We start from the raw sequence: 15562 nt of genomic DNA on the forward strand, positions 1-15562 counted from the left end.
TAATAATCATAATAATAGTAATGATAATTAAAAACGAGCGCGTCATTCGAATTTTCATCATTCCAAAGACCCGCAGTTTCTTTCTTTTTTTTGCTGTTTGTCAATCAGTGTGTTGGTTGTTGTGTTGTTCACAGTGCACTGCAAAATGGACAGTTCACCGATTGTGACAACCCACACCAACAACAAGAGCAAGTCGTCGCGTAAGTGCTTTGCCAGCAAATCTAAAGAATCTTGATCGAAATCACCGCTCGTAAATCCGTAAATTTTATTCTATTCTCTTCTTCGCGACACATACCTATATATACATATGTACGTATATAAATACGTACACATATCGATCACGGCTTGAGCTCAGGGATATACATACGTTAGTTTCGCAAGAGTTTCGCTTTTATCGTCCAACCAGCAGAAGTTATTTTTTCTCTTCTCGCCATTCCTAGAGTATAGAGCGTATCGAGTGTAGAGCATGCATCATTTCTGGTATCTCAAAACGTTGTGCATCGTGTTCTGATTATCTTTTTGTCACTTTTCTTCACCGATGACCGACTCTATCATATCTCCTTTCTGTAACATTCTATAAAGAAACGACGGATGTATACTGGGTTTATATCGATTTACAGAAAGAGAGAGAAAGAGAGAGAGAGAGAGAAAGAGAGAGAGAGAGAGAGAGAGAGAGAGGGAGAGAGAGAGAGGAAGAACGAGTGAGAGGGAGGAAGAGAGAGAGAGAGAGAGAGAGAGAGAGAAATGAAACAAGACCAGCGATATTTACCATTCTATAGATTATTTTAAAAGAGTATAGACCCGGAGACATCCGCCATCCGATAAGACAAACACCAATATAGTATTAAACGAGTCGGATGCATCGTACTTGAGAAACAATTCAATGTCCAGGCATGCAACATGATTATGGTGCTGGCATGTGAATTAGTTCATTAAAAAAAAAAAAGAAAAAAAAAGAGCTCGATTCGATGAGTTTTGTTTCTTTGTAAAAAAGAAAGAAATAAAGAATTTACAAAAGTAAAAAAGAAAACAAAACTAAAACGAATTATCGAATATCCTGAGCGTTTGGTCTTTTTTTTCTTTTGTTTGCATTGTTATGTGGATATTATGAAATTTCGTTTTGGTGGATCGCGGGGCAAAAAAAGAAAAAATAGTAAAATCAAACAAAACAAAGGTGTGCGAGTGTTTACGGGATGAAAATAATGTTGAAAGAGTTCCGTTTAAATTTCACACACACACACCGACCCCCATCTTAATATAATGAACTCTGTTTTCGTGACGTTGCAGTGACGACGCCGCTGTTCACGCCTGCAGTGGGAGTAACCGGAGCGGGTGCTGGAGGTACAGGTGGAACCGGTGCTAGAAGCTACGTTGATCCTCACACCTACGAAGATCCAAATCAGGCTGTTCGAGAATTTGCTAGAGAGATTGACGCTGGATATATCACGATAGAGGCCATAATCGGTAAATTGAAATTGTTTTATTCGTTCTATTCATCCGTAATTTGATATACACATGTAAATATTAAACTATGATTCAATACTTTATAGGTGGTGGTGAATTCGGAGACGTTTGTCGTGGTAAATTAAAACTACCACCGGATGGTCGAACTGAAATCGACGTGGCCATAAAGACACTGAAACCTGGCTCTGCTGACAAAGCACGGAACGACTTTCTAACGGAAGCCTCGATAATGGGTCAGTTTGAGCACCCCAATGTGATATTCCTTCAGGGTGTCGTGACAAAGAGCAATCCAGTGATGATCATCACCGAATTCATGGAGAACGGAAGTTTGGACACTTTTCTTCGAGCGAACGACGGTAAATTCCAAGTGCTTCAGCTGGTCGGTATGTTACGTGGTATAGCGAGTGGTATGCAGTATCTCGCTGAAATGAATTACGTTCATCGTGATCTCGCGGCAAGGAATGTCCTAGTGAATGCTGCTCTGGTTTGTAAGATAGCTGATTTTGGACTGAGCCGAGAGATTGAAAGCGCGACAGAGGGCGCATATACGACCAGGGTACGTCTAAATCGAATAAAGGAAAACTTTTTGTTACGAGTAGTATCGATAATTGATACTACTAAATATATATATATACATAATTATGTATGTCATCTTGTTGGTTAAAATTAGGGCGGTAAGATTCCGGTACGATGGACAGCACCAGAGGCAATAGCATTCCGTAAATTCACTAGCGCCTCCGACGTCTGGAGTATGGGCATCGTTTGTTGGGAAGTCATGTCCTACGGCGAGAGACCATATTGGAATTGGTCCAACCAAGATGTGATAAAGTCGATCGAAAAAGGATACAGACTTCCAGCACCGATGGACTGTCCCGAAGCAATTTATCAGTTAATGCTCGACTGTTGGCAGAAAGAACGAACTCATCGGCCTACCTTCGCCAATCTCACTCAGACATTGGATAAACTCATACGGAGTCCGGATACTTTGAGGAAAATCGCCCAAAACAGGTAAAAACCTATTTCAATCTATTTACATCGCGTTAATATAAATTGATAAACGATTAACTAGCGTTCTGATTCACATCTGACAAATTATCGGACTTTCATTTATCGCCGGTAAAACAGTCGATCGCTCGCCGGAGAAAACTACTATTTTATCTCAGGGACTCGATTTATACATGTTATATAATACACGTACATATATTCGATATATGTATAGTGCGAAATAATAATTACATATAACGTACTACGGACAGTGTTAGCAAATATAATTTTTCGCCTTCATCATATGAACGAACGACTCGCCGGAAGTACGATGAATAAAATTGAATAACTTTGTGGACGTTAAGAGCCGTGAAAAAAGCCTTTTTTATACATATAGAAAAAGGGAGAAAGAGAGAGAGCGGGTTAAGAGGAAACCGTCATCTCTTTCTTTCTATCTCTATTTCCCTCTTTTTCTCTCTGTCCACAGTTTTGCAATTTTCTCTTCCTTCCGTCCAGTCATTCGTCTGTCATCGTTTAACATAAATCATGTCGCATGCCAAGCGAGTCACACTTCGTGTCCATAAATTAATTTCTCTCTCGTCAGCTAAAAATATTTTCCGTTGTATCTTTTTGGAACTTTTTCTTTTTTTTTTTTTTTTTTTTTTTTCTTCCTTTTTTTCTTGCGAAAATATTTAAGAAGCTCATCACGCCGCTCTCTGTTCTATTTCTCTGTGCTCTCCACATACGCTGTTAGAATGGGCTTTGATATGGCGCTCATTTTATACACGATGTTAAAACGCTCATAATTAAGCACACACTCTCGTACACGAGTTAGAACGATGATATGCGTGTTTATGTGATGTGCCAACCGAACTGGCGTCGTGCGCATACGTATATCTCTGTCTATCTCATTTTCTGTGAACGAGGAATCGTCGTATAATATCTCAAAAAACCTGATTGGCATTACTGGAAGCGGGTCGTACGTACTGGACTGTTTTTCTCACCTTTCATTTTGCACCTTCTCTTGTTTTCTATTCTTTCTTATTTTTTTTTTTTCTTTTTTTTTTTCTTTTATATATATATATATATATATATATATATATATATATATATATATATATATATATATGTAATACTCTGATTACTTCTCTACAAGAAACGGCGGCTGCAACTTTTCACGATTTTTCTGGAAATCGATCTCTTCAAAATTAATTTTTCAACATTCGCGAATATATCGTATCCTTCTTTTCAAACCTTTCGCAGATTTTTTCAACGTCACGTAAAATTAATCGAAGTCGTTGCGCCGTCGCCGTTGTCGCTATCGTCGTCGCCGTCGCCGTCGCCGTCGTCGTCGCCGACGACGTTATTGCCGTTGAAAAACTTCTTCCGCATTTTTCTTACGTTTTGACACACACAATTTTCGAACGTGACACCATCGCGAGTTTTGTGCACGAAGTATCTTTTCACAACGCGTCTTCGAATAGCTTCAATTCTCTTTTCTTCGCTTGCTCCTCTCCAAACCTTCCAAAGAAAAACTTCGAGTTTCTCCACAGCGTTGTTACCTGCCAGCCGGGAGGAAAATTAATTTATGGACGAAAGTCTACGTCATTATTTTTACGGGATATATTTTTTTTCTTTCGCGACTCAAGAAGAAAAAAAAGAAAAGAGAAAAAGGAAAAGAAAAAAACGGTAACGAGTTAAAAGAAAGCGGAAAAAAGAAGGAAAAAAGAAAAAGAAAAAATCAAAAAGCAAAAAACTAGCGCGCGTTATACTGCGGTGGCTTTTCAGAAAGCTTTTGTCGCTTTTGGCGCTTATCATTTCTGTAGATCCCCGACCGTTCCCAATTTTCTAAAACCCTTAAAACCCTCCTCGACCCAGCTTGCTATCTACTACCTAACGCGTAAACGGGGATAGAGTAACAAACTTTTCCACGATTCGCCAGCCGAAATTCTTTCGATCCAGCAATGATATTAACTCATCAGAATATAAAATCTAATCTTTTATTTTCTTCGTGACGTTGCTCCCTTAAAATTGATTTTAAGATCATCTTAAATTTATACGTAATTAACTTGGAAATAAATCATATCAATTCTGAGGCATAACTATTATCAACGATATTTTGTCTCAAAATCATAAAAATAATCAAAAACGTAGATTACCTTTATCTCCGTCGACGCGGTTAAAAGTAGAAGCATCGTGGAACGCGTTGAACGCAGGCCAGGATGGGAAATCCTTGATTCCTTTCGTACTAACTTTTTGTTTCTCTCTCTCTCTCTCTCTCTCTCTCTCTCTCTCTCTCTCTTTCATTCTCTTTTTCTCTCTCTCTCTCTTTCTCTCTCTCTCTTTCTCTCTCTCTTTCTCTTTCTATCTGCCTTCGTCAATCTCTGTCCGATTCCCAAGTATAAGTTCTCTTTCGTACCTATCTATCTCCGGCAGGCCAGCACCCTTTTTTTCTGGGCTAATTCTTTGTGGTTTTGGTTTTGTGGTGTCTTTGGTACCCGACTACGAACTGCTACGACAACTACTACCATCCACTACGTTCGCTACCTACTACGTTCGCAACGTGACAACAACAACAGCGTGAGGCCGCCCGCACACAATCCGTACTATGTCACAAGCCATACGGCTGCCGCCCAGGCCGCAGCAGCGGCGGCGGCGGCTGCTGCCACGGCGGCTGCCACGGCTGCCTCGGCGGCTGCTCCGGTACCAGGTGCACCCACAACGGGACCGTTCCCCGTAGACGTGGTCGGTCATCAGGCCCATCAGGCCCAGTCAACGATTGCCGTTCCAGTAATGCCACCAGGAGCCGCCCGTAGCCTACACTATCACACACACGCAGCAACACACGCACTGCCACATCAACCACCTCTAACATATCCCAATTGGGTTCCCTTCACTCACTTTGGTTGACTTCCATTTTCCCCCACCGATTTCTCATAATAATTTCCTATATTCTATTCCCGCTCACTAAAGGGATTCTAATTGATATTATATATTATAGCCTACCTAAACTTGTATATATATATACATCCATACATACGTCTATATTACGATCGTCGTTTTCGATTAATAGTTGTCGATTTTATCCGAGATTATATAGTATATAAATACATATATCTATATATATATATAGATATAGATATATAAATCGAGAGCCGTAGATGACGAATTTAATATTATTAGTTATTATTATTAGTTATTATTATTAGTTATTATTATTATTATTATTATTATTATTATTATTATTATTATTATTATTATTATTATTGTTATTATTATTATTATTATTATTATTATTATTATTATAATTATTATTCTTATTATTATTATTGTTACTATGATTATTATTATTATTATTATTATTATTATTATTATTATTATTATCATTATTATTATTATTATTATTATTATTATTATTATTATTATTATTATTATTATAACTATAGTTTCATATTTTATCGTATTGTTCGTTCAAGCGTTAGGTCTATTTAGCTTCTTTCGCTAATATATATCATGTCGTATCGATCAATACCATTGACATAATAGAGCGTATATAATAATAATAATCATTTCAGATTAGAACGATTTAAGGAGGATATGTTTCCGTGATACTCTTTCGCGTTCCCGCACGTTTCTTCTGAGTGAACCATTCTATACGGGTTTCAGCCATTTGTTCCTTTCGCGAGACGAGCGTTTTTTATCGACTAAACGCGATTCCGGACCTCGACTATTTCAACTACAAATTACAGGCACAGTTTTATTACTCATTTATACACGGATATATATACGTATACACGTATATATATATATATATATATATATATATATATATACGTTCACGTACGTGTGTCTGTCAATATACGGCGATCTTTTTTCACTTCGAGCGACACATTGTATAGGACATTTGTAATCTTACCGATAAACATTTATAGCACATCACGTTAGGTAACAGTGGGTTCGTCGGCCATTGAATCATGCGAGATCGCGAAGAGTCCGAAAACAATAAATATATCATCTTGCAGTTTAAGAAAGATAAATAGTATGAAATAAAGAATAAAAAAAGAGAAAAGAAAAGAAAAAAAGAAAGAAAATAGAAAAGGAAGAAGATAAGGAAGCTTTTATATAAAAGAGGACGAATCGAACCAACGAATAGCTAAACGTAGAACGTAACGTCGCGAGCTTAGATGAAAGAAACAAGAACGACGCGTACGCGATTAACGATAGTCTTTCACGATCTTTTTGAAATTCTATATTTAGTGGTAAATGCATATTATTATATACGTAAATGTATTATTACAAACGCGAGTATTGAATACATGTATACATATGACGTTATATATATGTATATATACATATATATATATATATATATATATATATATATATATATATTTATGTATGTATACGTAATATCGTCGATCGATTTTAACGTAAAAACAAAAACGTAAAGACTTATTAGCAATATTATAATCATGCGAGCGAAACAGTTCGACCATTTTAGAATAGTATTTTTATACTTGAGATAAAAGGAAAAAGGGAGAAAAAACATGGGCAACCATCTTAGGAAAAATAACGTAAACGAAAAGAAAGAATGACAGAAAAAATAGATAATCGATAATAATCGATAAGCGAATAAATCTTCGCCATAAATGTTTTGCCACTTGGCAAATTTATTTTTTTTCCTCCATTCCTCATTTTCTTTTAACCACTGTTCATCATCCCCCTTCAATTTTACACACATTTTCGTACGAGCGTACTTCTCGAAAGTTCAACGTAATATGTGATATCGACGACGTAGAGTAGTAAAGAATCAAGTTTACGAATAATGATAAAACGGACAATCAATTTTTCGATGTCGGCTCGACAAAAACGAAAAAAAGAAAAGAAAAGAAAAGAAAAAAAAAAAAGAAACAAAGAAATAATATTAATGCGTTTCAATGGCAGAACGATCTATTCGGGACATTATACGCGATTTCGTACGATCGTAAGTAACATTGATCGCGTTTATATTGTGTTTATTTCCTGAATTGATCCCTCGTTCACGCAACCACACTGTCCTATATATTACGCACCTATACAGAAACACACAACCAAACACAAGTAGTACACAAACAAGATTACTCTCAAATAAAAGACGTGGAAAGAGGAAACGAACGAATGAAAGTGCGACTTACGAATTGAGAGCTATCATTGGCGGACTATAAGAAATAAAAAATAGAAAAAAGACATATACATACACACACACTTACGTACACATAGCAAATAAAAAGAAAAAGAAAACAAGAACAGAAAAAAGAAATCCACGAGTATCGCGAGAAAGAAAAAAAAAACACGAACACACTGCAAATAGTAACACACACGAGTGTGACCTCTATTGCACTAACAAATACTAACAATTGTCAGAATCAGGGAACGGGGTGCTCCGCCCCCACCCCCACCCGCCACATCGGCATCTTCCAACGTGCATTTGAGAAAAAGGTAAAAAAAAATATCAAGAACGGTCTCTCCCATAGCCGAAAACCATAAGAAAGATAAAAAAATCGTATGAAGCGGGAAGCAACGAAGTCTCGTAAAGAGTTCTTTTTTTGATTACAGTAAAAAGACTGACTCTTTTTACGTGCTGAAGTTAAAAAGAGAAAAAGAGAGAGAGAGAGAGAGAGAGAGAGAAAAGAAGACTAAAATAGAAAAAAGAAGAACGAGAAGATGCTTCCTTGCTTTCTACGCTTTGTCGAAATCGTAACAGATATTTCTATCACGTAGACGAGACAGCATTTGCTATGCTTGTACCCTTTTAGTTCGTATCGCACTGCTTGCTTCATACGCACTATTACCCCCGATTCACACGTATACATCCATTTCAAGCTCGACTATTTAAATCGCTCAGTTTACCATATTTCTCGTATCATCATTATTATTATAATTATTACTAGTTACAATATTGTTACTTATTATTAATTATGATTACCATCACTACTATAACTATCCAGTACTAATACTACTATTACTACTACTACTACGACTATTACTACTGCTACTACTACTATTAGCGTCATTATTGTTACTATTACTATTATTATCACTACTACTATTATTACTTACATTCTTCTTCTTCTTTTTTTTTATTATTATTAATATTATTGTGTTGTTATTATCATTATTAATATTATTAATATTATTATTATTATTATTATTTATTTTCCTCATTCAAATTATTATTATTATTACTAGTGCTATTATAATTATTATTATTTTTATTTTTTTATTATTATTAAAATATTGATATATCTTATATTTAAACGCAAAGAGGCTCCGACTTAACTGATAATGTATAGCTTCACTTTTTTCTTACATTCAAACGTGTAAATATCTTGTTACAAAAGTAATATAGTTTACAATGCTGTAATTAATGCTTCTTTGTATTACTGTATAATTTGATAACACGCGTTTGAGCCTTTTTGTCGAAAGGTGTACATATAAAAAAACATATGGATTTCCCATTTAGAAATTAAGATCCATTTTATATACATATATCTATCTATTCTATTATGCCCTATGTCACGTGTCTATCTACCCCTACCCCACCTCACCCCTTATTCATTTTAAGAACCTAATAAGAGAATAAATAAATCGAACGACTTGAATTTATCTTAGACATTGTAGCAAGAGATATCCTAAGAACCTTGCAATTTACCCGTTAATGTTTTTTAACGACGACAGAATGTATTTTGCCTTTCGCAAGCGCGATCACGAAACTTATCGTTTCGCGAAAGCGTAAGCACGAGCGAAAACATTCCGTATAATTCGTGTAACTTTTGAACTTAGCCGTGTATGTATGTGTGCCTTTCATTGATCGAACACTTTGTACATACACATACGTATTACTATTCCTTGTACATAAATCAGAAAGTAAATTTCTCATTTCTATCCGATCTCTCAGCCAGATCCCAGTACGGTTTCGCAAGTTTTCAGATTTTGTAATAGGTAATGATAAATTATCTTGCGATAAAACAATCGCGATACTCTATGGTAGAGTCACTCAATATGAAGTATCCTGGGATCTGGCTTTGTTTGAAAACCTAATGTCAAGTATAGCAAATTTTACAAAAAAATAAAAAAGAAAGAAAAAACATGAATCAAAGAGAGTACTCTAGCTGCTATCTGTACAATCCCAACCTTAAAAAAAAATATATATATATACATATATCCATATGATACCTTTTACCTCTTTCAACGTGTACGCGCGTTTCTTGCTGAAGTACAACATATCTCTCTTGACATAAATATCCATAAAAAAGAAAAATACTAAAAGAGAGTTCGAACGATCTATCAAAATATTTGTATCAGCGAGAAATACGTACGCGTTGAAAAAAAAAAAAAGAAAACCAAACAGAAAAAAGATCGGAAGGAAATCGTAAGTGAGAACGAAGTAAAGTCGACAAAAACAAAAGAAAAAAAAATAATGAAACACAATATATCTGACGCAGTGTTCTTGACAGGGGCACCAATCCACTGGCGCCGGACGCAGTGGACTTGACGCAGTTGACCTCGGTCAGCGAGTGGTTGGCCTCGATCAAAATGTCTCGATATGCTGAAAGTTTCGAGAGGGCAGGAGTGACCACGTTGGAGGCAGCAGCTCGCGTTACCGTTCAAGAACTCACCGCACTTGGTATAACCCTGGTCGGTCATCAAAAGAAGATCATGAACAGTGTGACGGCGTTAAGAGCGCAAATGTCCGCCACGTCGCAGAGCTTTCTCGTTTAGGAAAGGAAAAAATGGAGGGAAAGAAAGAAGGGTAAAAGAAAGAAATCAAACTTTTCGGTAGAGAAACGAGAGTGTCTCGATCGTCCTCCTGCATGAAAGCAGGAATTTTCAGCTTTCTATAAACGACAGGTCTGGATCATGGATATCCTTTCAAAGAGGATAGCAAACTTTTCCTCTTCGTCTCGCGAGCGTTCGTGAAAACGAAGTCAAAGTCGAGTGATAACGAGAGACAACTTTCTCTTTCTCTCGACGGAGACCTGACATTTTAATTCTCGATATTAGAATTAGGAAGACATTCCAGCGAGTAGTCCCGCTTGAAAAAAAAATATAAGAAAGAAACAAAATTGGCCTCTCCGCAAATATCTTACCAACAATTTATATTCCAAGGCGATCGATCTATCGATCGGATCTTTCCTCTTCGAACAAATATGTACGTAGATATATTATATATATTATATATACGTACATATTATATATATTATATATATACGTACATATTATATATATTATATATATATACGTACATATATGTATATTATATATATACATACATACATATATATATATACATATATATATGTATTTATATATATATATATATATACTGTAGGCATCGATTAAGATTTGTCCTTGACATAATACGACGAGGATTTAAGCGAAAACTATAATGAAGGACGATTGTATTGCTCGCAAGGAAAAGGAAAGAGAGAGAGGGAGAGAAAGAAAGAGAGAGAACGAATTCATTCGAATTCCTTTCGGAAAATACGCAAAGGAAAAAAAAGTTGAGCGCATCCTTTCGCTTTATTCCTCGTTCTTGCGATGAATCGTCACGAGATCATCAGACTGATATAAACGCGACAGGAACTAGCCGCAATAGCGTGCATGCAATCCACTGCCTTAAAAAGCCGTTTTGCGTCGTCGACTCCCTCGTATAAAAAGAATAGAAAGAGAAAAATTGAGAAAGCGAAAAAGAGAAAGAGGGAGAGAAAGAGAAAAAGAGAAAGAAAGAGAGGGAATGTACGCGCGTGAAAGCACGTCCGCCATAATAATAATTTTTTAAAATTCTTCGAAGGATCTGTCATTCGAATTTCCCGCTACCACATTGCGACGCCCTTCTTTCGACCATCATATTTTCTTTCCTTTTCATTTTTCATTTTTTTTTCTTCTCATTTTATTACTTTTGTTTTTTTTCTTTTAATTTCAATAATTTTAACGTGCGTGATCCTGGATTCTTTATAATACGAGCTATGAAAATGTACGGCCTAATGAGTTTACATACAACGGATAAAAGAGTACCACTTTGATAGTAAATCAATAAAAGTACCACCATTTGATGATAAATGAATGAAAAAAGGAAGAATACAAAGGATCGACAGTCGTAAGAAAACACTGCCTTTCTTTTTTTTTTACTTTTGTATATGTATATATATATATATAAATATATATATTTGTATTTTGGTATATACGCATGTACTTTTTATATACGTATTATGGACAAACGGTCTAACTAATTAATTAGAACAAATGGTTATAAGGTACTTTGATCATTCACGTTCGTTTCTTCACTGATTTCGCTGCTGCTGCCTCTTCTTCTTTTTCTTTCCTTATTCTCTTTCCTTATTCCATTAATGACAACGTATAACAACGAGGAAGAGAAACGATCATAGGAGTTTATATTCGAAATATTATTTTCTTGTAACGTAAAAACGATTATGTTGTATTTTAACGATAAAGAAAGGTGAAGGAAGAAAAAGAAAATTAGAAAAGTTTTAGTAAGGAATGGCTTATAAATTGCTAATCATAACGACGTTTGCTCGACTTGCTTAAAAAAAAGAAAAGAAAGAAAAAAGAAAGAAAGAAAGAAAAGAAATGACGGTCATCGTGTTGTTGCTTTTACGAAGCGATCGCGTGCAAGTATGTTTGTTTAAATGTTTGTGTGTGTGTGTGTGTGTGTGTGTGTGTGTGTGTGTGTGTATGACGCGAGCGAGAGCATTTTCAACATGCAAACAAAACGGCTAATGACGATGACGACGAGATAGAAACGGAAAAAGTGAAATGAGTTTCGAAATTATTGTAAATTTTTGCGTATGAAAGAAGGAAGGAGAGGGGGAAAGAGAGAGATGGAGAGATAAAGGAAGAAAAAATGAAAGGAAGATGATAAAAGTTTCTTGCCTTTGCGTTACCTATATGAGTATATTGTATATGCCTAATTAATCGGTCTGTAAAATAGGTGATACCTATCGAGAGTATCAAAAATGCGAAAGAAATATAACGAAAAGAAAAGAGATAGTAATATATGTGCCAAGGTGAGCGCGCAAGAACCTTCACTCGCGAATGATATGACCTTATACGGAGCGTGTGCGTGTGCGTGTGCGTGTGCGTGTGCGTGTGCGTGTGCGTGTGTGTCGACATAATAAAAAAGAAAAGAAGAAAAAAAGCGAAAAGAGAAAACAAGATTGAGGAAAAATAATAGAGAGAGAGAGAGAGAGAGAGAAAGAGAGCAAGGAACCATGGGGACGACTATATCGCGGTACGAATGATGATGCTAAAAAAACGATGTTGTATCGTCATCGATAAAAACCCGATCTTTAGATCTTTTTATGCTAACGTGTAAAGAGAAAATAGATTAGAAATACGGACTCGTCCATCTTTATACATACATGCAAACGACCGTAAGACCATGTGCAGAAAAAAGAAAAGGGGGAAAGAAGTTATTGTCAATTTGCGATTCCGAAGATAATAAACAGTCTGCCCCTCGGTGTAACGTTAACATATCAACGAATATCTAAAGAATAATAAGAAAAAGAAAAAAAAAAAGAATGAAAAATACTAACAAACAAACTTAAACGAAACAAAAAGAAGATTTAAAATCCACGATATCGTCCATGAGAAATATCGTCGGAGGATGGATATTACTGGCCAACGAGAAACAACGCGGAACGTATTACCGAAATTATTTTACGGTGAAAATGTTCGACGAGCTATCACTTTATCAATCTTCAGTAGAGAGTATCATAAAAAAAAAAAAAAAGAAAAAAGAAAAACGAAGATAATGCGAAAGCCTAAAATTTTCTCGTACCGCTTTTTTTAATTTCCATCGTTCCTTTGACTTATTACTTTTGTTTTTGTTTTGTATTCGTTTGATTTTTTTCGTCACCTATTTTCTTCAATCATATTTCTTCTTCGTATAGAATGACTCTTCGCGATAAGGAACGCGCGAAGGTACGCATCCAGCCTAACTTTCGTCGCGGAACAACGACCATTCCAAATCCACTTATATATACACCTGACAAGTTGATACTAAAGAAGAAGCGAAACATTAAAGAAAAAAACAAAAACAAGAACAAAAGAAAAAGAATATTGAGAGTGATAAAAGACAGAGATAAGGATAAAGATAAAGATAAAGATAAAGATAAGAGATAAAGTTCGTTCTCATGCGAAGGATGGTCTGTATCTTGTTACACCCACATTCGCTCGACTCTAAAAAGACTGCTACCCCTTCATTAACCTCCCCCGGCGCGCGACAACCGCGATATCCGGCTAATTGTCCTTCTAATCGGCGATTTTATCATTGTCGCCGAAAAAGAATAAAAAAATAAATAGAGAGAGAGAGAGAGAGAAAGAGAGAGAGAAGAGATAGAAGACCAATAATCGCCAATGAAAGAAAGAATAGTGAAAAAAAAAACCGAGAAAAAGAAGGAAAATAAAAATCCGCGTGCGTCGCACGACTTCCATGAGACAAAGTTTAAAGCCGTGCCACGGGACATTCTTTTTTACTCTTTATTTAATGAATTCTAACTAGTAAGGTAGTGTTGTCGGCGTCGAAGCAACGTTGGGTTATGTCTTGAAATCGATGTATACAATAAAAGGAATTTTAAAATGATGGATCGACGAAAAATAGCGTCTCACGCACGGTCGTCCTCTTCGGTTTTTCTTGCATCATCTTTCTTATTCGAGGATAGCCCAGCGATGCTTCCGTTTAATGGAATAAGTGATTTTAATCGAGATCGTTCGCTTCACGTTAGGTAAATGAAATGAGAAAAGGGAGAAACGAGTATCACGAAGGTTGAACTCCCCTTGAGATTTATTTCCGTTATTCGTCCCTCAACAGATCTGATATCTGAAGCACGTCTTTAAAAACATCGTGACTTAGATAATCGAGAAACATCACGGGTCACAAATGCCCGAGATAGCTCTATTTGTTTTTTTTTTTTTTTTCTTTTTTCTTTTTTTATGTATTTTGTATTTTATTTTTGTCTTCTTCTTAAGGGGGGGAGGAGGAACAAAGAGTTACTCAAAATGGCGACGATTACGAAGCAATAAATGAATACACGCAAATGCAGATTTTTATATAAAGAATGTTAACAAATTTCAAAAGATATTAATTATCAATAGCGCTATCTTCCTAAATGTTCGTATTAAAAGTTAGCAAAAAGTAAGATAAAAAATAAGAGGCGGTGAAAATGAGGAGTACCGCGGAACGACGTTCCAATTAGGCCAAGGGCGACGCGAAGGGCCTTTAATTAATTTGTTCTTGTCCTCGCCCTTGGCCGGAACGACGTCAACCGGTAAGTTTTAAGAATTTTGAGCTGTAACTATTTGTGTCTAGCGGCGAATGAATGAGTGCGACCTGAAGTTTTGAGAATGTCGATAGTTTCAGTGAATTATTAGATTTCATAGATCTCTATCAATATTATACGATTCGTAGATGCGAGACGAGAGAGAGGATATTAGTTAGAGCAGGAAAATCTCTTACATATAACTTTAACCGATTTTCCTTTCATCACCCTTCGATACCCCTGTTATCGTAAAAGAAAATGGGTAGTTTCCTTTCGTAGATCCAACTCGTTTTTTCTCTCCCAATATCATGAGCTACACTTTCAAAGCTTTTGGATCGTACTTCATGTTACATATTTTGGTTATTCTCGTATACGTGTAAAGCTTTCTAAGAACAAGTCTGGAATTATAGAAATCGATAAAAGAAAAAAAAAAATGAGTGATAGGGGAAAAAAATATTGCTTGATAAAATTCTTTAATTTCTTTGTAAATTCTTCAGTTTCCTTGACGTTTTTTTTCCAGTTTCTTTTTTATCTAATATTTTTGTTATTAACCGTTTTTGATTATCCGTACCGAAGGAACGGACAAAATAACAGGCGAAAAAATCATTGAATTATCCCCACACCTTTTATTACTTAATTTTTTATCGATTAATGCATCTGTATAACTATTTATTAAAAAAAAAAAAAAAAAAAAAAAAAAAACTTATTTATTGTTTAGAGATCTGACTAAATTAAAAAAAGTTCTAATTATCATAGGTATTATCTATTATTGCTAGTACGAAAGTATGAAAGGA

The 15562-nt window shown here is 35.6% G+C and overlaps 1 protein-coding gene across 24 annotated transcripts in view; it reads left to right on the top strand.

The window, feature by feature from the left end:
* Positions 1 to 15470, top strand: part of LOC124951198 (ephrin type-B receptor 1-B) — a 159172-nt gene extending 143702 nt beyond the window's left edge. For 6 of the 24 annotated variants that reach the window (XM_047499154.1, XM_047499157.1, XM_047499162.1 and 3 more), the window contains 4 exons: positions 1288 to 1464; positions 1551 to 2020; positions 2135 to 2472; positions 5028 to 5632. In XM_047499154.1, the coding sequence (XP_047355110.1) occupies positions 1288 to 1464; positions 1551 to 2020; positions 2135 to 2472; positions 5028 to 5358 (1316 nt within the window). In that variant the 3' untranslated portion in view covers positions 5359 to 5632. Of the gene's footprint in view, positions 1 to 134; positions 201 to 1287; positions 1465 to 1550; positions 2021 to 2134; positions 2473 to 5027; positions 5634 to 9932 lie in introns of those variants that run through there. The other 18 variants (XM_047499161.1, XM_047499166.1, XM_047499169.1 and 15 more) reach the window with 8 other exon arrangements.
* The last annotated feature ends 92 nt before the right edge of the window (positions 15471 to 15562 follow it).

This window comes from Vespa velutina, chromosome 8, assembly GCF_912470025.1.
Source record: "Vespa velutina chromosome 8, iVesVel2.1, whole genome shotgun sequence".
NCBI classification, from domain to species: Eukaryota; Metazoa; Arthropoda; class Insecta; order Hymenoptera; family Vespidae; genus Vespa; species Vespa velutina.